Raw genomic sequence first — 23,989 nt, forward strand, 5'->3', positions numbered from 1 at the left:
TTTCCCAAAGCAGCCACCCCACACCCTCGGAAGCCTCAGTCAGGTCCCCTCAGTGGCCAAGCCCAGAAGACGGACCACACCTTGGGGGGCAGATCGCCTTTATTAAACCCTCCTTGCCACGGACTCCTTAGCGCCAAGCTCCTCATGTGCGCCGGCCGGCCGGGACCACGAAGCACTTGGGGAAAATCCCGACGCGGCCGTCACAGTGGCCCTCCAGCCACGCCTGGTCCACTGCAGGGGGCGTCAGGGCATCACCACATCTGCTCGCAGACACCGCGTCTGCCCCGGGGCCCCGGCAGGGCGATGGGGGGCGGGGGCAGTGCCAGCTCTACCTTCGCACAAGACGTCCACCGTGTCTCCGGGCTGCAGGGCCAGGTCCTCGGGCCCCTGGGCGGAGTAGCCGTGCCGGGCCACCACCTGGTAGAGGACAGGCCGGCCGCCCACTCCCTGCGGCAGCGGGGAGGGCTGTAGGGTAAGCTCGGCACGGAGAGAAGGGCTGGACATCCCCGCCCCGGGCCGCCTCCCGCCCCGGCTCACCTGGCACCGTAGCCGCAGCTCCCCAGAGCCGGCAGCCGCGCCCCGCCAGGCCCTCTGCAGTGCCTCCTCCCCGGTGAGGGGCACCCAGCCCCTGCTGTCACTAGGGTCTCGGTAACTGCAAAGAGATGCCTCAGAGTGGGCAGCGCGGGCAAGGGCTTTAGGGAGGGTGCTGACCTCTGACCTCAAAAGCCTCTCCCAGGGCCGGGACTAATAGGTGCCCAGCTTGGAGCCCTCCCACCCGGCTTTCCAGCTCACCTGAGCTGCCCACTCTGGGCCTGGGGAGGGAGGGCCTGGCTCATCAGGGCCCGCAGGCTGGACAGGTCAGCTCCTCTTGGGGCCCTCAGGGCCAGGGTGAAGGTGCACTGCACTGTGAAGGTCACCAAGGGCTCGGGGCCCCCTGCAGCCACACCCTGGGTCCAAGGCCCCAGATCTGTGTGCCCAGGACTGCCAGGGTGGGCTTCAGGCCAGGGGGCAGGGCAGGGACCGGGAGGGTGGGAGGGGCTGGGGCTCTGGACTCGTGAGGCTTCTTTAGCTGGGGTCCCTAGAGGCATTCGGAGGATGGGGTCTGGCCTTGGAGCCCTTCATCCCTTATGAGAGCCAGTGCCTCTTACCCCAGCGCCTGCAGGATCCTCAGAGGAGCCAGGGCCCAGCCCCCCAGCCACCAGCAGCCCTGCGGAGCGGGGAGGAGTCAGGGACTCCGGTGGCTACCGACCCCCAGAGTAGAACGTGTTGGAGTAGAGGAGATGCTGACACCACCGGGAGCCCCAAGCCCACCAGCTTCCTCCCTGGAGGACAAAGAGGCTGCTCCCAGCCCCGCCCAGATACCTGCCTGGGGCTCCCTCCACAAAGTGCCCTCCCACTACCAGCTGCTCAGGGCGCCTCACCTGGAGGGACCCACTGGCCAACTTGCTCCACGTGAGGCTTCTGCAAGGGAAGCCGCAGGCTGGGGCTCTGCCGGGCCGGGGTGGGGTTGAGGCCGGGGTGGGGCCCTGAGGGTGGAGGTAGCTTTCCCTGGGCCTGGAGCTCGTCGGGGGCGGTGCCCAGACACTGTCCAAGCAGAGCCAGTGGTGAGGGGCATGGCCTGCAAGACAGCCTGGCCAGGCAGGAAGCCACAAATCTAACGGCGTTGGAGGTGAATCCGGGGCATGAACCAGGTCCCTATAGGCCTGGAGACTACAGACAGGCCACCTTGCACTGTGGGCGCCAATCCGTCTTCCCCTGGCCCACCAGGAGGCGGCAGCTCCAGCTGGGGTTCCCGGTGACCCTGGGGGCTGGGGACCGAAGCCAGGAACCCGCTGGACTTCACCCTTGTTGGGACCCTAAGCAGTGGGTGTGCTGAGGGGCGGCAGAAACCCCAGAGGGCCCCAGTCCTGGCCACACCGACCAGCTGACTCAGATGCTGATTTCAGGTGGGATCTGAAAGTTGGACTAAGTTTGTAAACGGAGTGTTTAGATTCTTATCAGACTTGTCAGCTGTTTAAAGCAATTAGGAAGCTGTTGCCCACTGTCAGGAGGGTCAAGTGCTCGAACGCCCAGTATGTGAACTCAGGGCCACGGGGTTTCATCAAGCACAGCTGTGATGGATGGCTTTCAAGGGCACCAACTGTCCACCGAGTTAGCTGGACTTCAGTGAAAGAGGAAGTGAAGTGACCGTCTCGTTTTAAACTGAGTCCTTTGATAAACTGAATGTGAAATTTAACCACCTTCTCTGTGCTGGGCGGCCTCCCGGCACACCTGCCCGGCACATCTGCCCAGGAGAACCCTGTGCCCCTCCCTTCCTCGGCCTCACCCAGTGCCTGGGGCATCTCGGGGAGTCCCATGTCCAAGAAGGAAGGCCGGGGGCCCCAGCTGAGGGGTGGGAGCCTCATGGCTATGGCGCACGGGCTGCAGGCCTCTGCCGGGCCCAGGGTGGGAGCAGACACCCAGGCTCCTGTCTGCGCACATGTGAGCAGCAGTGTGTCCCTGACCCACGGCGTCTGGTCACTGTGGCTGGCTCCCGCCAAGGCCCTGGCCTGCCTGAGGAAGCCAAGTCTCTATCCCCCAGCAGGTGATGAGGCCACCTGCCCTGCCCTGAGGCCCTTGCAGGGCCCAGCTGTGGCTGGGCCCGAAGCTCAGCCTGGGGCGGGGCCCTCCAAATACTACGGCCCCTGCCTGCCCTGCCCGCGCTCACCCACCTGCTCATCACTGGTGACCAGTGTGCCATGGTCAGCCCGCTCAGCCTGGCCAGAGCTGACCTCCGTCTCCACATCGAGGGGCGTCCTGGGGCCACAGCGGGTACCAGGTCTGGAGGGGCCTGTGTCACGGGCCCTGGAGGGAAGGGGGAGGGGTCCTCGTTCTCAGGCCTCACCCAGCCAGCACAGAGGTCGAGGTCCTCCATGAAAGGTGGGCCTAGGAGAGCCCTGAGCTGGAAACAAACAGCACCCCAGTCGGACCACCACCTGTGAGGCTGCATCTGGTGGGGCCGGCAGGGCTGCTCCCGTCGGCCTGCAGCCCAGTCTGCACCCCACCCTGGTGCCTCTGGTGCCCACCCCCAGGCCTGAGCAGAGCTTCAGTGAGGGGCAGGCAGGCTCTTTCCCCAGGAGCAGAACAGGCTCAGGACAAACGGGGGCACAGGGAGGGCTGAGCAAGGCGGGACCCCTCGCCCTGCACCAGGGCTCCAGCCGGTCCAGAAAGGGGACACAGCCACCTGGTCCCTGGCCCGGAGTGGCCACACTGGGCCTGCAAAGGGGCTCTGCCGACAGGGGAAGAAGAGTGGGGGACCACGGCCCCTTCCTACCGTTCGGCAGCCCCAGGCCTGGCTTCACCACGTGCGTAGAGAGCCTGTGGGCACACAGTGACCCCCCTCCTCAGGATGCAGACCCCACGGAGCGTCGGGGGCTGGGGGGCAAGGCTGCACAGTTTTCACTGGCTCTCTCCCGGGATGGGACGCCCCCCACGTTTAGATCAGAAGGACATTGAGAAGCCCGCGGGGAGGGTTTAAGGCATCCTTAAGAGTAATGGGTCTGGAAGGCCCCACCTGCAAAACGTCAGAGGAGAAGTCAGGTGGCCGGAAGGCTGCCCACCCACCTGTGGCTGCTGAGGCCGGGCGTCCTCGTGCGGGCCGTCAGGGATGGCGGAGGCCACCACCTGCGGAGGGACAGCAAGGGGCCGGCCGAGTCAGGGGTGCCCAGCCCTCGCTGCCCATTCTGAACCCCGAAGTCGCCCATCTGCACGGGGGGTGCTGCCCAAGCCTGGCCCAAAGACGTTGGACCACGTGGTGGGGGCAGGGAGGTGGGAAAAATATGTTTGAAGAAGGAAAACATCTGTGCTGATCATTTTAACTTATTTTTCGTACAACCTTTAAAATATTCTTGTTTCTTAGAAGCAGTCATCTCCTGTGATAACAGGACTCCAAGTTGATGGATTAATGCAGCTCAGAGCCCCCTCCTCCACGCAGCCCTCCAGCAAAGATGCACGACACCTAGCCCTCGGGTGACCGGGGGGGGGTGTCAGGCCTGGCTGAGGGCCACCAGCTGGAAAGCAGAGTGCATCTTCCTTTGTGCACAGGGAACCTCCTTTCCCGACTTTGGGGCGAGTTGCTCCCCGTCATCCTGTGACTTTGCTGCCCTGCCCTGACCCAGGGTGGGCAGAGGTGGCCCAGGCCAGCCTGCCTCGGGCCTCCCCAGGGTCTTGCTCTCTGAGGCAGAGATGCAGGGAGGACACAGAAACACAAAACTCAGGAGATGCTGAGTCCAGAAGAGCGAGTCGAAGGCGGAGGTAGGCAGGGTCGGCACCACCTTGGGGGTCCTCAGCAGCTTCTGGTGGGCTCCACTGCCAGGTTCCAAGACCCAGATCTGTGAGCCCCATTTGGAAACACTGCTGCCCGCCCCAGGAGCCTTGTGTCCTCTGTCCACCCACCAAGGCCTTGATGACCCCGGGTGTCCCTGTGAACTCAGCCTGGAAGCTCGGGACACGGTGTGAGCTCAGCAGGGGCCTGGCTGCCTGCCGCTCTGCGGCCTGCTGGGTGCTGCTGGCCCCTGAGCCCCTGGGGCCTGAGAAGCGAGAAGCTACCCCTCCCTTACCTTGGCCTTGCCCAAGAAATCCACGGGCTCCAGGTGCTCCAGGTGCCGCCTGTGCGGCCGGAAGACCTCACCCCTGGGGACCTGCCGAGGCTGCAGGGGGGCCTGTTTCTGGAGGGGGGTCCAGACAATGCAGACCTGAGCACTGGGCCAGGCCTGAGGCTGCAGGAGCCTCAAAGCAGAAGGGACGGCTTGGCCCTGTCACCTACTTCCCATAGCCCATGGGAAGTCCAGCCCACACCTGGGCACATAGGCTGCCTCCCTCCAGAAGTTTCTTCAGCTCATATAGTCAGTCTTGGGGGCCAGACAGATGTGAGCCCCAAACTGCAGGCTACGGGCTGGGCAAGCCACCTGAGTCAGCTTAGGAGTCTGGCTCTGCTCACCTGCCCTCACCTGCCCCTCACCTGCCCCCCACCTGCCCCCTCACATCCCCTCACCTGCCCCCCACCTTCCCCCTCACCTGCCCTCACCTTCCCCCCACTTGCCCCTCACCTGCCCCCCACCTGCCCCCTCACATGCCCCTCACCTACCCCCTCACCTCCCCTCACCTGCCCCTCACCTGCCCACCTGCCCCCTCCCCTCCCCTCCCCTGCCCCCTCACCTGCCCCCCGCCTGCCCCCTCACCTGCCCCCTCACTTCCCCTCATCTGCCCCCCACCTGCCCCCTCACCTCCCCTCACCTGCCCCCCACCTGCCCTGCACCTGCCCCTCACCTGCCCCCTCACCTCTCACCTGCCCCCCACCTGCCCCCTCACCTCTCCTCACCTCCCCTCACCTGCCCCCTCACCTCCCCCCACCTGCCCCTCACCTACCTCCCACCTGCCCCTCACCTCCCCCCACCTGCCCCCTCACCTCCCCTCACCTTCTCCCTCACCTGCCCCCTCACCTCCCCTCACCTGCCCCCTCACCTACCTCCCACCTGCCCCCTCACCTGCCCCCTCACCTTCCCCCTCACCTGCCCCCTCACCTCCCCTCACCTGCCCCCTCACCTGCCCCTCACCTGCCCCCTCACCTCCCCTCACCTGCCCCGCACCTGCCCCTCACCTACTCCCTCACCTACCCCTCACCTGCCCCCTCACCTGCCCCCTCACCTGCCCCTCACCTGCCCCCTCACCTACCTCCCACCTGCCCCTCACCTGCCCCCTCACCTGCCCCTCACCTGCACTTGGCCCAGGGCGATGTCCAGGTCATCGCGGGCCCCTTCCGGCCCCTTGGAGATGGCTTCCTCTAGGCTGTGGGTGGCCTCCGCCCAGAGCCCCAGCTGGCTCTGCACTGCAGCCACGCTGAAGAGCACCTGAGAGTGAGGCGGGGGTGACGGCAGGCCCAGGACGCCCCCCAGCCCCACCCCCACCAGCTCTGCCCCCAGCCCCACCGCCTGGTCCCACACCTGGCTCTGCCCCGGGGCCGGCTCTGCCCCGCAGGCCTCATTCCACAGACCCCCAGCCGGAGCGGATCAGCCCTCTCTGCTTCTCTGCTCTGAATGTCAGGCGGACCTCCCATCTCTGGAAGCAGCCTCTCGGCCTTCGCAGCCCCGTCCTGCATTTGGCCTGACCCCCTCCTCCCCGTGCTGCCCTGCTTACTGAGCCCCCAGGAGTCTGGGGTGCTGTCTGAGGAAGGCCTCTCTCCGCCCGCCCCTCCCCCCGTGTGGAAGGACGTTTTGGGCTGGATGTGCTGGGAAACAGCAGCAAGTGGCCACGAGGGCGAGGGCGGAGGGTGCGTATCGCTCACCCGCGGCAGCCTCTGTCCCCGCACTCCGCGGGGACACGGTGCTCCCAGAGCTGCTGTCACATGGCCTGCTGGGGTCACGGCCGGCCGACTCCCACAGCCCGCCTGGCACACGGTGCCCTGGGCCGGGGCCACCCCGGCGGGACGTCCCCCGCGGCTGGCTTACTGGGACACGGCTGGTTCCCAGGGGCTCCGAGGCAGCACGTTTCTGGGAGCGCATGGGCGCTCCTCCTAAGCCCCTCCATCAGTGCCCACCCCGCCCCAGGAGGCCAGGAACGGCGCCAAGCGAGAACCCCAGGGCGGGGATGCCAGGGGCCCACAGCCAGGCCTGCTTCGGCCCAGCCCCCGCCCAGACTGTCACCTCTTGCTGACCTCTGACCCTCCCCTGCACCCCCCGGTGGGATTTGGGGGCCCTTCTGGCCAGAGGGAGCACCTGAGTCAACACGGCCCCAGCTGTGACAGTGACAAGACAGCGGGACCCGGAGGATGGGGTCTTCAGGACGAGCGGCCTAGAAGGACCACCTGGGCCGCCTGCCCACAGACAGCACCCCCAGCGCCCAGCCGCGTCCCGCTCCCCGCACGCCCACCTCCCAGGCCTGCAGCTTGAACCGCAGGCCCAGCTGGGTGTAGTCGATGGCGGCGTTGCCCCTCAGCTGTGCCAGGGTCCGCTGGAAGTCGGACAGGGCCTCCCGGAACCTGTGGGCGGCAGGGGAGCCTGGCGTGGAGGCCCTCAGCTGCCAGAGGGCAGGGGGCGGAGCTTCGCCCAGCCCCACGTTGCCCCAGCTCCTGCTGCAGTGGTGGAGGCCGTGGTGGTCACCCAGGTCTCAACACAGGGGGTCCACACACAGACGGGCTGAGCAGCATGTGGGGCTCCAGCTCTGTCCTCTGGGCGCCTCGCTCCCCTGCGAGGGGAGCGTACCCCAGACCCTCTCCCAAACCTTGGTGTGCAGAGTGCCCTGGGAGTGTCCTGCCTGCTTCTCGGGCCCCACCCCACGGGCCTCCCCATGCAGAGCCCCGCTGGAAGCTCCCCAGCCCCCACCAGAATCCCCATCGCCCCCAGGAAGGCTCCTGGGTCGATGAGAAGAGGAGGTCTCCCCCAGAGCCCACCTGCCCCCAGTGGGACCTCCTGTGGGGGCCGGGCCCGTCCTGCAGCCCGGATCTCTTCTCTGGGAAGGGCCGGGCGCCGAGGGCCGGGTGGCTAGAGAGGACCCCCATCACTTCCATGTCCTGGGACGCACCACTCCTCCAGCCCTGCCCTCGGTTTCCACGTGGGCAGAACGGGTATAATCGCGCTGTCCCGGCTACAGCAGGGATGTAGGAGCAAAGGAGGGGAAGCTGGCACAAGCACTCTGTGATCCCCTGAACCCCGTAAAGAGCCATGGGTCAAGGTGTGGCCCTACGCTGCTTCTGCCGCCACACGACCACAGCATCCTGTTCCTGGGCTCCCCTGGGGCCGCCCAGGAAGGGTGAGTAAGAGGAGATGACCCGTGGGCAGAGAGGAACACAGGAAAGGGCTCTGCAGAGCCAAAGGGCCATCAGAGAAATAACAGGGCACTTCTGTGCTCACCTCCGCAGCTGGAAGTTGGCCACTCCTCGCTGGAAGAAGCCGACAGCCATGCAGGCATCCTTGGTCACTGCCTGGTCAAATGCCTGGGGACAAAAATGCCCATGGAACACCCAGGTCTGTAACCCCGTCACTCCTGTGTCACAGATGCGGTCCAGGCGGATGCCCAGCAATGGATCAAGGAATCGTGTTGGCCCCCATCATGGCCACCTGCAGGAGAAGGTCTCCCGCGCCCACCCAGGGGGCCTCTGGGTCTGAGGCTGGGCGCACGCGTCACAGCCACAACCCAAAGCCGCCTGGGCTCCCAAGGTGCCCTGCGATGCACTCAAGGGCAGTTCGGTGGCAGCACAAACCAACCTGTTTACCATGAGGACAAGGAAACACTCCATCGCATTAATAATAGTTACCTTCGAGGGGGGGAAAGTTATGCAAGGTTTTTGTCTTTTTTAAATCCTAGTTTTGGTACTTCGTACAAATTGACGCACTTCTCATCTATTAGAATCAGAAAGAGCAAAAACGCTGAAGTCTTAACATATGTGTAAAACACAGCTCTTCCCGAAACTAGACTCAGAGATGACATCATCTGTTCCTAAGGAGGACAGCAGCCACCAGTTAAACACAAGCAAGAGGGGGGCATACAGCAGCTATCAAGTTAAATCCAGGCAACTGGATCGGTGTCATGGCCAAGTGGGGGGCTTGTTGAAGTGAGTTTGACCCGAGGTTGAAGGTCCGCACACAGTACTGACGTGGCCACTCAGCTCTAGGGAAGCCCGTCTGTTGTCCTGCCACACAGAGCAGCGAATCGAAGCTTCCGTAGGGCAACAGATTGCATTCCCAGCCTCACCCTTCTCACCCTGTCCAGGTCCTCGGAGACAACCAGTTTTATTAATTGTAGCCGTTCCATCTGCTTTCAAAAAAATTTCCAAAACACATGCCTCTGCTACTCCGTCTGCGGTTAGGGTGGAGGCGAATTTAACACTCACACCCCTCTGCGCAGAACTTCTGTCCCCTCCCTCTGGTTAAATCACAGTTTAGAGGAAGTGGTGACTGGATTGGCCTCACACTGGTGTCCAGTGATTGCACCCCCCTTGTTGGATAACATTTTAACACTGACATTGCTGCTGAGATAACTGTAGATTCATACACAGATGTGAAGAATGACAGGGTAGGTCCCTTGAACACGTTTTCGGCAGCTGTCACTGATGGCCTGAACAACGCGGGAGCCCGTCTCTTTCCAAGGGGGATTCGGTGTGCTGCTGGCTTTCTGTTGTCACCCGTGAAACGTGCACCACCGTAATAAACCTGGGGGCTTGAAGGGTGGAGAGTGGACTTGCCGGCCCCTCGGCGGAGGCACGTGTGTGTGTGCGCCCATGTGTACCCCCAGCTCTTGGTTCTGCTTTGGGGAGTGGGTGGGAGACAGGTGAGCGCTCAGATCTGGGGTTTGGGCAGCAACCAGAGACCTTACCTCCTGGCCATCACCACAGGTGTCTGCAGAAGGCCCAGCCCAAACCCTACACCCTGGGTGCCCCTTCCCAGCCCCATCCAGCTTCGAGCCTGTTTGCAGGTATGTTAGCACCTCGGCCAAGAGCACCTGAGCCAGTGTTCATCCCGGCCGTTCCCCAAAACTGCAGAGCCTGGCACATGGTCACCACACAGTGGAGGCAGTGCCAGAGCCCTGCACCCCCATCCCGGCCCTGACTCAGCTCCGCTGGGGTCCCCTGCCCACACAGGCCTCCCCTGCTTAGGTGTTCACTGAGGCGGACCTGGGGAGACATCCTCAGGTGGCCATCAGGGAGGAAGGGCAGGGGTCCTGGGCTCATCCCTGCAGCTGGGACTTTATCCCACCCCTCATCGACCCCCCCAGGGCCAGAGGGCAGCGTCCCCCTGGGGTGGGGTCTCTGCGACCAACCCCGGGGGCGCAGGCTGTCGGGCCCCTGGCTCACCCGCAGCGCGGCTTCCGGGTCCCCGGCTAGCAGGTGCACGCAGCCCACGTTGAAGCTCATCCTGGCGGGCGGCTCCGGGACGCTCGAGAAGAGGCGCAGGGCGTAGTCCCAGTCCCCACGCGCCACGGCCTGCGCGCCCCGGTGCCAGTCGCGCACCAGGTCCCCGAGCGAGGGCATGACGACGTGAACACCAGCCCGGCCCCACGGCGGAAGTCGGAGATTCCTGGCCGGGGCGCAGCGGGCGCGGCCGGCGGCGTTGGGGGTCCCGTCACGGGTCCGGTGGGGTGGCTGGGGACCGAGGACCGCGGAGCAGGGGCCCCGGGATCCGGAGACCGGCGTGGGGCTACGGGGGCCCTCTGAGGAGGACGGAAGGGTCGGGGACCGACACGGGCGCCAGGTACTCGGTGAGGGGCGGGGCGGGCCGGGGAGCGCCAGGTGGGCCAGGCCTCCTGAGGCCCACGGCGCCCCCTGGCGGCAGAGCGGCCCCACCCCGTCAGCCCCGCCCCCGGACTGACCACGCCCCCAAACGGCGGCCTGGAGGCTCTCCCAAGCCGGCCCCGCCCCACCGGCCTGACCAAGACCCTAGCCTGCCTCCCGGCTCCTCCCCGGACCCAGCCCCGCCCCTCCGGACTAACCGCGCCCCCAAACAGAGGCCCGGCTCCTCCCCCCGAGTCAACCCCGCCCCTCTGGACTTCCGCCTGGAGGTCCTCCTGCTCGCGCTTCCCGGCCCGCCGCCCACAGCTCGCCAGGCCTCGTCGGCCTTGGTGCGCTGGGGAAAGCCGTCCGGGCCCGCTGCTGACGCCGTGGCCGCGGCCGGGCCAAGGTTCCGGGAGGACCCCGCCGACTCAGGTAAGCGACCCCGGGGCGCGGGCCGAGCGTGCGAGGGGCGGGGGCTGTGGAGCACGTCCTGGGCCGTGCACTGGCCACAGTTGGTGCCCCTGGGGCCTCCCGCGCCCTCGGCCGGTGCTGGGCATGGGCACAGCTGGGAGGGCTCCGGGGGTGGGTCACCCTGGCTGGGCACAGCCAGTCTAGGACCCTGGGTCGGAGCCGGAGGGTAGGCCCGAGGCTCACGTGAGGAAGCAAGTCGTGGTCCTCCCCAGCGACCCTCTGGGGACGTCTGTCAGGGCGTCCTTCCGCCCAGGGAGACCCTTCCACTCTCCGTCGTTCCCTCAGCCGGCAGGACTGGTCCAGCCCCCACCTCCCGTGGCTGGCGCTGCCCCTGTGTGGGCAGGTGGGCCCCACGTGGTGCGGCCCGGGAGACCCTGGACGCCAAGCATAGAGCCCCTGTGTACCCCGCCCCCCCCCCAAGTCTCTGGTTGACATTAAAGATAAAACAGCCAGTTATTTTATCAGCAAAATGGGTTTATTCAGGAACAGCAGAGAATTGCAACTCAGGACAAGAGGGCTACAGCGAAAACTATAGGCAAGACCAGCTAATAAAGGAGAGGAATGTTACTTGACAGAGAAAAAGGAGGAAGTTGGGAGGGGCCGCTTGCAGGGAGAGCCCATTGGAGGAAACGGGGTTCAGGGTGGCGACGCTTCCCATTGGCTGGGCTGCTGCCGGCGGGGAGAAAACCTGCCTTTTCCTCTGGGTCCATGTGAGGTACATGTCTGCCTGTTTGGGGTCTGCAGACACGATGAGTGGTGGTGTGTGAGAGCTCCCCCTTCCAGCCTTCCCGACTCCATTTTAATGAGGATTCCCTTCATTCAGTTTCACACCGTGAACACCAGAAGGTCCCCCTTCCTCCTTCACGGAGAAAGAAGAAGCCTCTAGAGACGGTGCCCCTGCAGGTGGAGTGAGGTGGTGCCTGCCCACAGGGTCCTGGGGCTCCATCCCCAGGAGAGGCCGGGAGCTGCTCCTTAAAGTCGGGGGACCCCTACAGGTGCCTGGACCTCTCCCTTCTCAGCACACGCCCCACGGACACCCCTATTTATGTCTTATTTGCTGCCATGATCTTAGCACCTGTGTTAGGTTTTTTCAGAGAGAGTGATTGTTTTTTAAGGAATTAGGTCACGCACTTGTGGGAGCTGGCAAGTCCAGAATTCTCAGCCCGGGGGTGGGCGCGGGCGGTGACAGGCTGGAGACCCAGGGAAGAGTCTAGAGGCAGACATCCCTGTTCCTCAGGGGACCTCAGTCTTTTCTCTTAAGGCCGTCAACTGATTGGACAAGGCCCACGCACATCGTGGAGAGTCTCTGCTTTACCAGTGTTGTTTTGTCTACTGACTTCAAGGTTAATTTCATCTGAAAAATACTTTCACAGCAACATGTGACTGTACTTGACCAAATATCTGGGCACCATGGCCTTGTCGCGTTGACACATAAAGTTAACCGTCACAGCACCCAACCCTAGAAACACTCCCGTAGATGGGCTCTGCCCTTTTCCGTACTCAGGAGAGCACCCTCCAGGGTCCAGGGGAGGCTTGTGTCTCGGGAGATGTCAGAGCCCGGAGCCCAGCAGTAACACAGAGACCCAACTGCCTCTGACGCTGGACTCCTCCTTCCTCAGTTGGGCCTGTGACTCTGCTCAGTTATGGCTGAGTCTCCTCCCTGTGTGGCCCTGGGCCAGCTCCCTGTGCCTTACCTGTGCAGGCTTCCTTACCTGAGGACCAGGGACGATGAGGACGACCCAGCAGGGCTGCTGTGAGAAGGGCCTGCCATGATGCTTGAGAAGTGCTCAAAAGGTGTCCTGGGCCGCTGTGCCCCCGAGGACCCTGCTTCCTCACCAGTGTGGGCTCTGAGGTTCCCAAACTGCTGGCCTGGAGGTGGGCAGGGCCCGCACCACACACATGCTCCCTCCTCCCCGAATTCCCGTGTGGACGCTCCCTTCCTCTGACCAGACCTCCCACCCCCCAGCCTCCCCGCAGCCCTGCCCGGTCCAGCCTCAGGATTCCCGCCTCCCTCGCAGCCCCAGAGGGTCCCTGAGCTCAGCTGCCCCCTCCCACCGGCCCACCTGGGGCTCGCCGTCGCTGCAGCCCTCACCCCCACCCCGTCCGTCCTTGCAGCTCACGCCCTCCCCCTGACGAGCCCCGCCCACCGGGGGCCTCTGGGCCCCGGTCCCTTTGTCGGGGCTGGAGGAGCTTGGCCTCCGACTGGTCTCTGTCCCCCTTGACCGTGAGCCTCAGGGGGGTCACGCGGGCCCCGTGCGGGCACTTGCTCCTCCCCCGGCCCAGCTCCTTCCTCATCCTCTCCTCACCTCTGCCCCATCCTGCCTCCCAGCCCAGGACCCCCCTGGCTCCCGGAGGAAAAGCGGCAGCTGGAAGGGGGTCCCTGCCTCCTCCCTGGGAACGTGCCCGCTCCCGCGGGGCCCCCCTGGGCCTGGCGCTGCCCCCTCCTCATCCCCACGTATCTTCCTGGGGTGCTCCCTCTAGGTATCATTTCCCCCCTCGAAACAGGTGTTTGTCTTCGCATCTTGAACAAAACACTCCCCTCCTGCGCCCACACCATTTCTTTGTTCCCCTTTGCAGCAAGACTCCTTGAAAGGGTTGCCAGTACTCAGCGTCTCTGTTACCTTTGCTGGGTGCTTTTTAGAAACTTCGGTATGATTCACATATCGTAAAGTTCATTTTAAAGTGTACGGTTCAGTGTTTTTGTCACACTGACAGAGTTGTGCGGCCATCACCACTAGCTCGTCCCCACTGCAGTCACTCCCTGTCACGCCTCCCCCAGCCCCGGGCAACCGGTGGTCCAGTCTGTGGATTTGCCCCTTTTGGACAGTTCATATCAGTGGAGTCATAAAGCGTTTGATCCGTGTCTGGCTTCGCTCCCTCGGCAGCATGGTTTGGAGGATCATTCGCGTTGTAGCGTGTGTCAGTCCTTCAGTCCTTTTAAGGCAGAATCACATGCTGTTGTGTGGATGGACCGATTCTGTTGGTCCGCTGGTGGGCGTTAGGGTTTTGCTTCCAGTGTTTGGCTCTTGCGAATCACACTTGTGCGCACGTGTTTGTGTGGCCGTGTGTTTTCCATTCTCTTGGGAGCCGGGTCAGGTGGTCACCGTGTGTAGCTGTTTGACTGTTTTCCCATCGTGCTTTTTACTCTGAATCCTGCTCCAGGCGGCCTTCCCACCAGGGTTCCACCCAAGCACTTGTCAGGGTTTCTGGTGGCTTCCTTGTGGCTCGTCCGCCTGTCGGTGCCTGGCCGGCCCTGCCTCTGTGCACTCACCACCCGGGGTCCCGTTGTTTGAATTACTCTCTGGGTGTTCTGTGTGCCCACTACTCTTCAACTTTTCTATTTCCATAATAAAAAGATGAAAAAAGTACCATCTCTGTGCCCACCAGTGTGCACGGATTACTATTGCGGCTCTGCTCCTAATAGCCCAAAACTGGAAACAGCCTAGACGCCCTTCAGGGGGCGCTGGTCAAACAGACTGCGTCCACACTGAGGGAGCCCCCTCAGCAAAAAGGGTGAGCCCTGGGCACGCACAGCAACTTGTGTGCATCTCAGGGAGTGTGCCGAGTGAACACAGACCTGGGAAGGCCAGACTGTGTGGCTCCATCTCTGCAGCTTGCTTGAAATGACAAATGATGTGAATGGAGATCAGATCAGCGACTTGGGGCAGCTATGAAAGGGCAACAGGAGGGCTCCATGGGGCTGCAGCGTTCTGGTTTTCCACTGAAGCAACACAAGGTCCTGGTTGTGATTTGGGGTATATGTGTATGGGTATATGGGACATCTATTATTATTTCTTACAAGTATATGTATATCTACAGTTATCTCAAAATAAAATGTTTAGTTTTTAAAAATCCTTAAGAAGATTTCAATTACAAGTTTTTCTATTTTACAGATAGCCTGAAAATTGGAGTGATTAAGTGACCGCTAAGATTCTTCCAGCTCTAAAATTCAATACTTTAGAGGTTGTTTAGAAAAACTTCCTTGTATCTGAGCTAAAAATCTATTCCCCAGGGGACTTCCCCGGTGGTCCAGTGGTAAAGAATCCGCCTTCCAATACAGGGGACACAGGTTCGAGCCCTGGTGGGGGAACTAAGATCCCACGTGCTGTGGAGCAACTAAGCCCGTGCGCCACAACTACTGAGCCCGTGCACCACAACTACTGAGCTTGTATGGCCACAACTACAGAGTCCACGGACCACAATTAGAGAGAGAAAACCCACACGCCACAACTAGAGAGAAGCCTGCGTGCCACAAGGAAGACCCCACGTGGCCAAAAATATAAATAAATAAACTCTATTCCCCAGTAGCTGTGGAGGTGCCTGGGGCGGCTGTGGCCCAGAGAGCCCCAAGCCAGCCTTGGTCAGGACACTGGCCGCTGCCGCAGGTGAGAACTTCCCAGGATCCTCCTCCGTGGGGGTGGGGCTGCTGAGATTGGTAGGATCCCGTGATTCGTAAATCAGTAGAGGCCGGCACAGGGGCGTGTCCTGAGTGAGGACAAGCCTCAGTGGCCAGAAGAGTTCAGTAACTGGTTGGTTCTGGGGCACAGATGTCAATCAGATGGGCGGGAGCTGGGTACTTGGGAACTGGTTTTCGCCCAGTACAAAGAGTTTTTGTCTTCTTTTTAAACAATGGGCACTTCCAAGAAAAAACAAAGCGCCACGTGAGATTTTCCCTCAGGAAATAGAAACAGGCTCAGATGCGACAGGGGCGCCTGGTGTCGAGGCCAGCCGTGTGGGTCTGGGTCCCCCCGGGCTGTGTCCATCGCACAAGGCCGCGGAGAGCCTCCCAGCTCAGAGCTCGGTGATCACGCTTCTCCCCGGGGCTCAGCCGGGGCACTGGGTGGGTCATCAGACCCACCGCTTCAGGTGTTTACAGGCTGCCAACGTGAACACATTTGCCGAGGACCCTGCCCCCGCCCCCGCCCCCGCCAAGAGGGCTTAAAGAAGAAAAGTGCGAATGACAAGGAAGGGCGGCCTTCGGACAAGAGCAGGGCCCCTCCAGCCAGGGCAGCCCACACTCCAGGGAAGCCACGCACACAGCAGCTGGCTCCAGGTGAATCTCCCTGGAGGGTCAGAGTTGAAAGGAGAATGTAAATAAAACAGGAGACTTTCAGTTCTGTCCTGTAGGGGCCCGTGGCGAAGGGCTGCATCCTACGGGGGGCTGGCTGTCTGGGTGCATCGGACCTGGAAGCACCTGGGCACCCGTCTCTGCTTTCACGGACGGGGACCCCCTGCGCTTTCAGACCAGAGACTGTGCTGCTGGTCCCTGAGCTAATGTCCACTCGCAGCCCCCCGCACGGCCCACGGCGTCCTGCCCCGGGCCGGCTACCCTGCAGGCCGGGGCCTGTCCCTGAGCAAGGGGAAGCCAGACGCTAGAAACTTCGAGCAGACCGGCAGCAACAAGCCTGTAATACAGAACCAGAGCTTGTGAAGGAGAGCTCATCGCGTGGAGTAATCGCCGGAGCCTGCGAGCACTGCGGCTCCCAAACCCCAGGGGTGAGGGCCAGTCCGGGGGCTTCCACCTCCCAAGGAAGGAGGGCCGGCCGGAGGGAAGAGGGACGTCTGGGCTGTCACGACAAAAGGCAGGTCCAAGAAGCCTGCGTTTAACCAGAAGGCATTCGTCTGCAGTGGGGAAGGAAACCGTGCCCCCGAAGTCAAAACCAAGAAACGAAAGGCAGTAGAGGGAGTTAATAAAGAGAAAAGCTTGGAAGGAAATCATGCCGTTTGCAGCAACATGGATGGACCTAGAGATGATCACGCAAAGTGAAGTAAGTCAGGCAGAAAGGCAAGTATCATGTGGTCTCACTTATCTGTGGAATCTGAAGGATGCAAATGAACTTACAAAACAGAAACAGACTCACAGACACAGAAAACAAGCTTGTGTTTACCAAAGGGGGAAGGTGGGGGGAGGGATAAATTAGGGGTTTCGGATTAACATATACACACTACTGTATTTAAGATAGATAACCAACAAGGCCCTACTGTATAGCACAGGGAACTATATTCAGTCTCTTACGATAACCTGTAATAGAAAAGAATCTGAAAAAATATGTATATAACTCAAAAAAAAGGAGAAAGCTTAATTAAATAATTAAATCAGGAGGTACAAACCCAAAAACCAGTTCTTTGTGTTTGTGTTTTTGTTTTGTTTTGTTCTGGCCACACCGAGCGGCTTGTGGGATCTTAGTTCCCTGACCAAGGATCCATCCCAGGCCCTCGGCAGTGAAAGCAACGAGTCCTAACCACTGGACCGCCAGGGAAGTCCCCAAAATCTAGTTCTTTGAAAAGACCAGTGAACTAAACTTTTGATAAAACTAATTAAGGGAAAACAAAAGAGAAGTAAAAACTTGCTGAACGTTCATGAAAGGTGAGAAGCACACACGCAAACAAGATTTACACCGAACGCCCTGATGTTATGGTAATAAACGTGAAAACCTCCTCAAGAAATCAAGGCCTCCTATCAGAACGGGCCTGGGGGACCAGGAGACTGGAGCAGGCGATGAGCAGAGAGCAGATGGGCTCAGAAGTTCCCGCTGTCTGGGACGTGGGCCCCCGGGCTCCCCACCAGTCCTGGCTGCAGCCCCAGGACCCTGAGTCAGGACCACTGGCCGCCGCTTGAGACAGCACATGTGTCTGGTGGTCACGGACAGCCAGCGACACAGCGGCCGGCTCTGCAGCTCAGACCCCCGGGCATCCGGGTGGGCGGGTGGCTGGCATCCCCTGTAACTTAAGATTCCATATAGTTTATTTTAACTTTTAAGAATAACATCTGTGGTTTGATTTCTTTTTTCATGAATACAAAGCGGAGTGTGTTCATTGTATAATATTTAGAAAACGCAAAAAGTAAAAGAGAAAACCCAGAGGACTGGCAGGTGCCCCCCGGTGCCAAGTGGGTTGAGGCCCCCCGGGCCTTTGTCCCGACGTGGCCGCTTCGGTGACACACAGCCTCGTGACACACTGGAAGGATTTGTCCCCATGACATTGAATATTTAATGTAAAATGTGGTTTTTAAGTAGCCATTCGTCATTCCTCCGATTTCTGCCTCGTTTTTGGTCGTCAGGAGGCCCTCAGTCAGAGCAGGCAGGGAGCAGGAAAGCCCACCCAAATGGCGGTGACCCCTGACCTCTACCCCCGGCCCCCACTGCAGTCTGGCACCCGGTGAGAACGGGGCCCGAAGAGCCTTCTGGCCGAGACTCCCAGGGCTGGTTCCTTTGTGCTGCAGGAGTAACTCGACTCAGTTTGACACCATCGCAGTGACCCTTGGTGTTTAAAGTTGGCAACCTTAATTTTTAAAGAAAGGAACAATCGTTAAGTCAAATCAGGAAGTTAAAAATCACACCTCTGGCATGGAGGGACTAAGAGATCGACCAGTGTTGGCAAGAACTCGGTGGGGTGGGGGGTAGCGTCCTGAGGCAGCTACCCTGGACGAGTCCGCGGGTTCCGCGAGAGTTATACACCAGCCACGTCTGGCCCGGCGCTCCCTGCCCACAGGCGTGCCCGCGGCCGGGTCCACACCGTGGCACGTTACCCAGCTGAGATGCCGCAGTGTGGATGAACCTTGAAAATGTCGTGCTTAGTGGAAGGAGCCAGACAGGAAAGGACGTGTATTACGGCTCCGTGTGCACGAAGCGTCCTGAACAGGCAAAGCCACAGGGACAGGAGCAGGGTCATGGGTGCAGGAGGGCGGGGGGCCAGGGTGGGTGACTGCTGGCGGGGATAGGCGATCTTTTGGGGTGATGACAAGCTCTGGATTAGGGGTGATGGTTACACATGCCTGAATATACTAGAAACACTGAATTGTATACTTCAAAAGGTTCAATTCCATGGTATGTGAATTACACCTCAGTAAAGCTTTAAAAAAATCACTGAGATGATCGCACAAAAGTTTAATTCAGTTTGAATGGCTTTCAAGTTAGCGCTGTTATTTAACTGAAGCGGCCTGAGTGGCCACATCTGCAGGGCCCAGGCTTTGCACCCCCAGGTCTCTGGGGATCCTGGGTGTCTCTGCATTTGGGACCGGGGGCAGCAGGATACGTCTCCCCGTAGCTGTTGTGGGGAGTGGCAGCTGGGGGTCCGGTGTCCCCTCGTCCTGCCCCGAGGGCCGGGGATTGCAGTGGAGAGGCGTCCGGCCGCCTGCAGGGCCGCTCTCCTATGTGGTCAGCTGCTTTTCTCAGTCAAGACCAGTGTGTCCAGCAGAAATACATGAGCCACACGTGTGGTTTTAAATTTTCTATAAAAAGAAAGGCGAAATTAACTTTAGTGGTATATTTTATTTAACCCTGGCATACGCAACATGTTACTATTGCGACACGTACTGGATACACGGAAGTCAGTACTGAGGCCCTTTCTGCTGTCACCCCGTGTGCGTTCTGCGCTTACAGCACGTGGGGAAATGGGCCCGGGAGGCCGCCCTTATCACCCTCCACCACCCCATCTGCCCCACGATGGAGGGCAGAGGGCATACCTGGGGGGACACGCAGCCAGCGCTCCCATAGTTGTGGAAAACGACACAGAAAAATGACACAGGAAGCATGGTCTGGCGCCCAAACCAGAATGCTGTGCTGACCTCTCTAAAGGTCGCTCCGTCACTCCCCGTGGTGCTGAGAGAATGCATCGTGTTCTGTGCTCTCCTGGGCCAGGTGGGCAGATGGACAGATGGACGGGAGGCACGGGCCTGGGCCAGCAATGTGATTCTTTGTGGGGTCCTTCAGCTCTCCTTTCTGGGCTGTTTGAAGGGCAGCTTCGGGTCAGGAACAGTGAATCGTCCACTCCTCGCTGCCCTTCCCACGTCCTCTGGGCTCCCGCGGGGTCTCAGGCTTTGCCGCCCCCGCCCCGCCCGCTCACAACGCTGCTTTGAGAAGGGGCGACTGGCCTGAAGAACGTGCCCCCAGCCCAGCTCATGACCAAGCTGGGCTCCTGCCTGGCTTGGCCTCCTTTGGACCTGAGGGGTCTCTGGGCACAGTCGGGCCGGGTGGGGGGACGTGCCCACGAGCACCCACTCTGTACTCCCCTTCTGCTTCTCGGTGGGGCTGGGCTGTGGTGGACGTGGGGGCACTCTGTCTGGAGGCGGCAGCATCCCTGGGAGGGTGGCCCTGCTGAGGTGTCCTCTTTCCCCTACTGGGCCTGCTGGATCCCCTTGGGCCTGGCTGAGGGGTGGCATCCAGGAGGCATCTGCGTTGGGCCAGGTTGGTCAGTGTGCCAAGCAGGAGGCTGGTGGACATGGGGCAGGCACATCTGGGCACCCTGATCACCCCAGAACCTGTAGCAGGCCAGGCCATCTCCCAGGTGGCTCTTAGGTAGGTTGCTAAGTAGCTCTCAGGTAGGGTCCCAGGTAGCTCTCAGGTAGACGCCCAGGTAGGTTTACAGGTAGGCTTCTGGTAGACGCCCGGGAGGCTCCCAGGTAGGTCCCAGCTCTCAGGAGGAGGCGGTCCGACCTGCAAGGTGTGTCTCTGGGAACTCCCCTGCGCGCTTCCTGGGGTTTGAGTCTGTTTCTAGGTGGGTTTGCTGCTGGGCTGGGGGCTTCCTGCTCAGGTAGGGAGTGGAGCTGGGGAAGCAGGAGCCTCGGGTGAGTGGAGATCTGGTCGTGTGCCAGGGCTCCTTGCAGGGATTTGGCTCTGCTTAGCCCCTTTCAGCAAAAGCCACAACGCTAAACAAGTTGTATTTGGTGACTCTGATTTAAGGAAAGTTTGAAAACTGCCTCACCGCGCTCACCGCGGGGCCTCCGGGAGCTCCTGTCCCTGGGAAGGCCTGTTCGCCTCGGCACGCGCCGCAGACCCAGCACCACGATTCCGGCTAAAGACCATTTGGGCTCCAGGCAGACTTTTTCATTTTAAAGTGAGGTCAATTTTTAAAGTCTGCAGTGGGGTGAACTTGAACTTGGTCGTTGTCAGCAGTTTTCAATCTCAGAAGCACATTGGGCTTAGTTGCTGTGGCTGGTTGTAGATTGATTTCAGATTCCAGGGCTCAGGGACAGACCAGAGCCGAGTTTCGATGGCCTCAGTCCTTTCCCAAGGAGGGTCTGGCTCTGTCCACCTGACCTGGGGCCGGCCTGAGGCCCCAGCCAATCAGCTGCCTCCGAGTGGCCAGGCGCTGGCCACTGTGCCCCTGAGAGAAAGGGGGAGAGTGGTGCCAACAGGGAGGTGGAAGCCCGCCTGCAGCAGGGACTCCCCTAACAGAGAGGGTTAGGGAAAAGCACCCTCCCGTGAAAGAGCCACTGGCCATTTGCCCCCTTCCTGGGCTGACCAGCAAAGTGGACGGCTGCAGCGGGAAGGAGGCCATCAGGGCGGTGAGCTCAGGGACAGCAACCCGAGCGGCTCGGGTGGAAAGAGCATGACCGCCAGGGAGTGGGCGCACTGCTGGGCTGGGGCTCCTCCTGCGGGGGCCTGACGCAGCGGGGTGGGCAGGACGTTCACCCCGCAGAAATAAAGCCTCCGCCTTCTCAAGGAGGAATGTCCCTCGGGCCGCCCCGTGCTGGGAGGAACGAGGAGGGCAGGAGACCCTTTCAGAAGCCCCCGGCGCCCTTTGGGGTTTATTTAAACAACCCAATTGCTCTTAACCCCTCGCGTGGGAGGTGGGTGCTTGGCCCCGTGTTCTCGGGTGGGAGACAGGAAAGGGTGCCGAGCCAGAACGCTGCACCCGGGAGAGCCCCGGCCCCTACCCTGGCCTCGCGTAGGGATGCAGGCCCCAGCCCCGCCGGGAGCTCGCTGGCCCGGGGTTTGCTGCTTGCTTGGCGGGCTGGCTGGTGGTTGGATGGATCTGGACACAGCTGTGTGCCGCGAATGGCCAGGGGCTCCAGAGGCAGCCAGCAACGGTGGAGCCAGCCCAGCTGGACGAGCGCTCAGCCTTGCTGAGGCCTCAGTGATGCTGTGAGCTGACCCCACGGGGACTGGGCCTGGGTGAGGCCTGACTGTTGGGCTGAAGGACAGGAAGACAGGGGAAGAAACAGGCCGGGCTCCCGGCACCTCCCCGGGGAGGGGCCCACGGGGCCTGGGCCATTTGCAGCTCCCCCTGTTGGGAACCCTCCGCCGGCCCAAGGGTCACCCCCTGCCCCGGCCAGATGGGCCCCGGAGAGGCGGGGTGTGGTCACGGAGGCCCGTCAGCGGGCCGTGGAGTTGGACCACCCCTCAGCGCCCACTGCTGCTCTGGGACCCCCAGCAAAGGGCCTGCAGAAGAGGGACAGACATTGGACCCGTCAGAGACTGTGACCGGGCGGGCTTCGCGGGACAGCGGCCGTGAGGGGCGTGAGTGGCACCTCTGCTTTGTGCGGGACAAGCACGCAGGGACAGTGCTCCTCCCTGCGGAGTGCCCTGGCTGGGGCCTCGGTGTGGACGGGACAGCTGCGGTCACGCGCCCTGGGACAGCACCGCCAGCAGAAGGGCCCAGAGACCAGCTCGGGGTGCTGCACTCCCTTCCCTGGCGGGAACTCGGCAGCTGGGAGGATGGTGCGCCCCCCCGGCCACCCAAAGAGGGTGTGCGGTGGGGATGGGTCTCTGTTTAGAGACACAGCCTCCGGGAGTGGCAGGCCCCCCGGGGTTGGGTCAGATTTGGGGTGGGAGGTGGGAAGGACCATCTGGGGTTAGGTCCCGGCAAGGGGCGGGGTGCCTGTGCACAGGGGCCGGATTACCTGCCCCACTCGAGGTCCATTAAAATGGCAGTAAAGACATTAGGAAAACCAAAAGTGCTTGAAGGCAGAGAGGAGGGAAGAGGGGTCTTGCAGGCTGGGAAAGCAGAGCCCACGGCTGAGGGCTGGCAGAGCCTGGCTGCAGAGCCGGGGAGGCTCCAGGCTGGAAACAGGGCCTTGGGGAGGTCTGCGTGGGTGGGGACTGAGACCCTAGGTGGGGAAGGGAGGATTCCTTCCCTACAGACAGACAGACTGGTCTTCCAGGCCCGTTACCCACAGTGACGTCCAGGAGGACGTTTCCCAGGACTGAAGGACATGAGCACGCCTAGGGGGTCCTGCCCCATCCGTCTGTCCTGCTGACACCTGGATGCTGTCAGGGGAAGGTCCCCCAGGAGGAGAAGAGCAGTGTCCTACCTACGGTCGGGCGTCAGGTGGTTCAGAGCTCTCAGCACCAACGTCAGCAGCTGGAAGGACCGTCACCATCACATACCTGGGGACGGCCTCTCACCTGCAGCCCGTGCACAGCCAGCCTTCCAGCCGAGGCTTAGTGCCCAGCGAAGACATTTCCAGACAAACAAAGACCGGTCAAATGCCCCTCCCTTGAGTTCTTCTCACGAAACTCGTGGAGAATGTGTTCCTCTAGCACCAGGAGGAAAACTGAGAAACATGAAGGCTTACAAATCAGGAAATGCCGGATGCACCAGGAGAGAAGATGGGGAGGGAGTCCTAGTGCAGCAGCTGTGCCGCCAGGCTAGAGAGCAGCCATCCGGATTGAGGCGGGCGGGCAGAGGCTCGAGAAGGGGTGTCTCTGGGAGCAAGGGCAGACTTCCAGGCTTGTCTGAACATCCTGGGGAGGTGTTAGGGTGCTGTCAGAGTCCTGTTAATGATGGCCTTGCAGGAAATCCAGCAGGGAAGAGGTCGCGTTATTTTTTCTTCAATCTTTCCCCCCGTTTTGTAGATAGGATAATTTCCGTTGATCGGTCTTCAGACTCACTGACTCTGTAATCTGCCGTCTCCAGTCTGCGGCCAAGCCCAATCAGTGGGTTTTGCGTTTCAGTTATTATACTTTTTATTGGAGAACTGCCATTTAGTTCTCTTATGTAGTTTCATGTAATTTCCGTTTGTACCTCTCTGTTTACTCATTTAAGACCACATTTTCCTTTAACTTTTTGAACATGTTTTTCACTCATTCTTTGCACAGTTACAATAGTTGTGTTAAAGTCTTTGCTAAATTCAACCTGTGAGCTGCCTTGGAGTTGCTTTCCATTATGTGCTGTTCTGTATTTCTCTCCCCTTGAGTGTGGGTCATATTTTCCTCCTATTTGCAGGTCTTGTGACTTTTATATTATGTACTGAACATTGTAAATGTTACACTGTAGAGACTGGATTGTTACCTTCCGCTGAAGAATGTTGACCTTTGTTCTAGTGAACAGTTCATTTCTAGCTGATTACCTTGAACTGGGGGGCACGGCTTGACATTTTGTTAGGGTGGATCTTTATCTTGGTGGGACTCAACATACAGAGTGTTCCATGGATTTTTTTATTTCTTTTGTTTACTGGCTGCATTGGGTCTTCGTTGCTGTGCGCGGGCTTTCTCTAGTTGCGGCGAGCGGGGGCTACCCTTCCTTGCAGTGCGCGGGCTTCTCATCGCGGTG

At 60.9% G+C, this 23,989-nt stretch overlaps 3 protein-coding genes and 1 long non-coding RNA gene across 18 annotated transcripts in view; 3 read left to right on the forward strand and 1 right to left on the reverse strand.

The window, feature by feature from the left end:
• Positions 1-4,309, forward strand: part of NSMF (NMDA receptor synaptonuclear signaling and neuronal migration factor) — a 35,779-nt gene extending 31,470 nt beyond the window's left edge. Inside the window, exon 14 of one of the 2 annotated variants that reach the window (XM_067742535.1) lies at positions 3,899-3,972. In XM_067742535.1, coding sequence (XP_067598636.1) covers positions 3,899-3,917 — 19 coding nt within the window. In that variant the 3' untranslated portion in view covers positions 3,918-3,972. Of the gene's footprint in view, positions 1-3,898 lie in introns of both variants that reach the window. The other variant, XM_067742530.1, reaches the window with a different exon arrangement.
• NOXA1 (NADPH oxidase activator 1) lies at positions 82-10,017 on the reverse strand. 5 transcript variants are annotated; one of them, XM_067742522.1, is made up of 14 exons: positions 9,827-10,017; positions 7,887-7,969; positions 6,907-7,015; positions 5,754-5,888; positions 4,599-4,706; positions 3,604-3,663; positions 3,314-3,357; positions 2,712-2,844; positions 1,422-1,584; positions 1,149-1,207; positions 793-947; positions 538-652; positions 333-447; positions 82-231 (listed from the first exon to the last, which is right to left on the reverse strand). In XM_067742522.1, the coding sequence occupies exons 1-14, from the start codon at positions 10,001-10,003 to the stop codon at positions 143-145; spliced, it is 1,545 nt and encodes a 514-aa protein (XP_067598623.1). In that variant the 5' UTR covers positions 10,004-10,017; the 3' UTR covers positions 82-142. The 5 variants fall into 5 exon arrangements, with proteins under 5 accessions (XP_067598623.1, XP_067598622.1, XP_067598626.1 ...); XM_067742521.1 differs by having other exon boundaries at positions 538-666; XM_067742525.1 differs by lacking the exons at positions 1,149-1,207; positions 1,422-1,584 and having other exon boundaries at positions 538-666.
• Positions 7,647-9,233, forward strand: LOC137227172 (uncharacterized). The gene is made up of 2 exons (XR_010944732.1): positions 7,647-7,785; positions 7,895-9,233. It is a non-coding gene; the product is annotated as an uncharacterized lncRNA (long non-coding RNA).
• Positions 10,018-10,308: 291 nt separating the features above from the next.
• EXD3 (exonuclease 3'-5' domain containing 3) overlaps positions 10,309-23,989 on the forward strand; it is a 76,477-nt gene continuing 62,796 nt past the window's right edge. For 4 of the 10 annotated variants that reach the window (XM_067742503.1, XM_067742510.1, XM_067742504.1 and 1 more), the window contains exon 1: positions 10,309-10,675. The gene's annotated coding sequence lies outside the window, so the exon portion shown is untranslated. Of the gene's footprint in view, positions 10,676-20,861; positions 21,000-23,989 lie in introns of those variants that run through there. The other 6 variants (XM_067742513.1, XM_067742514.1, XM_067742508.1 and 3 more) reach the window with 3 other exon arrangements.

The sequence above is a fragment of the Pseudorca crassidens genome, chromosome 7 (assembly GCF_039906515.1).
Source record: "Pseudorca crassidens isolate mPseCra1 chromosome 7, mPseCra1.hap1, whole genome shotgun sequence".
NCBI lineage: Eukaryota > Metazoa > Chordata > Mammalia > Artiodactyla > Delphinidae > Pseudorca > Pseudorca crassidens.

Excerpts from the sequence above, each read along its gene's own strand:
- NOXA1 (XM_067742521.1), bottom strand. The coding sequence starts at position 10,003 with ATGCCCTCGCTCGGGGACCTGGTGCGCGACTGGCACCGGGGCGCGCAG. Across the intron at positions 2,845-3,313 it reads AGGCCTGGGGCTGCCGAACG|GGCCCGTGACACAGGCCCCT; the intron begins GTAGGAAGGGGC and ends CCTTCCCTCCAG. Across the intron at positions 1,208-1,421 it reads TGGCCAGTGGGTCCCTCCAG|GGCTGCTGGTGGCTGGGGGG; the intron begins GTGAGGCGCCCT and ends CCCGCTCCGCAG.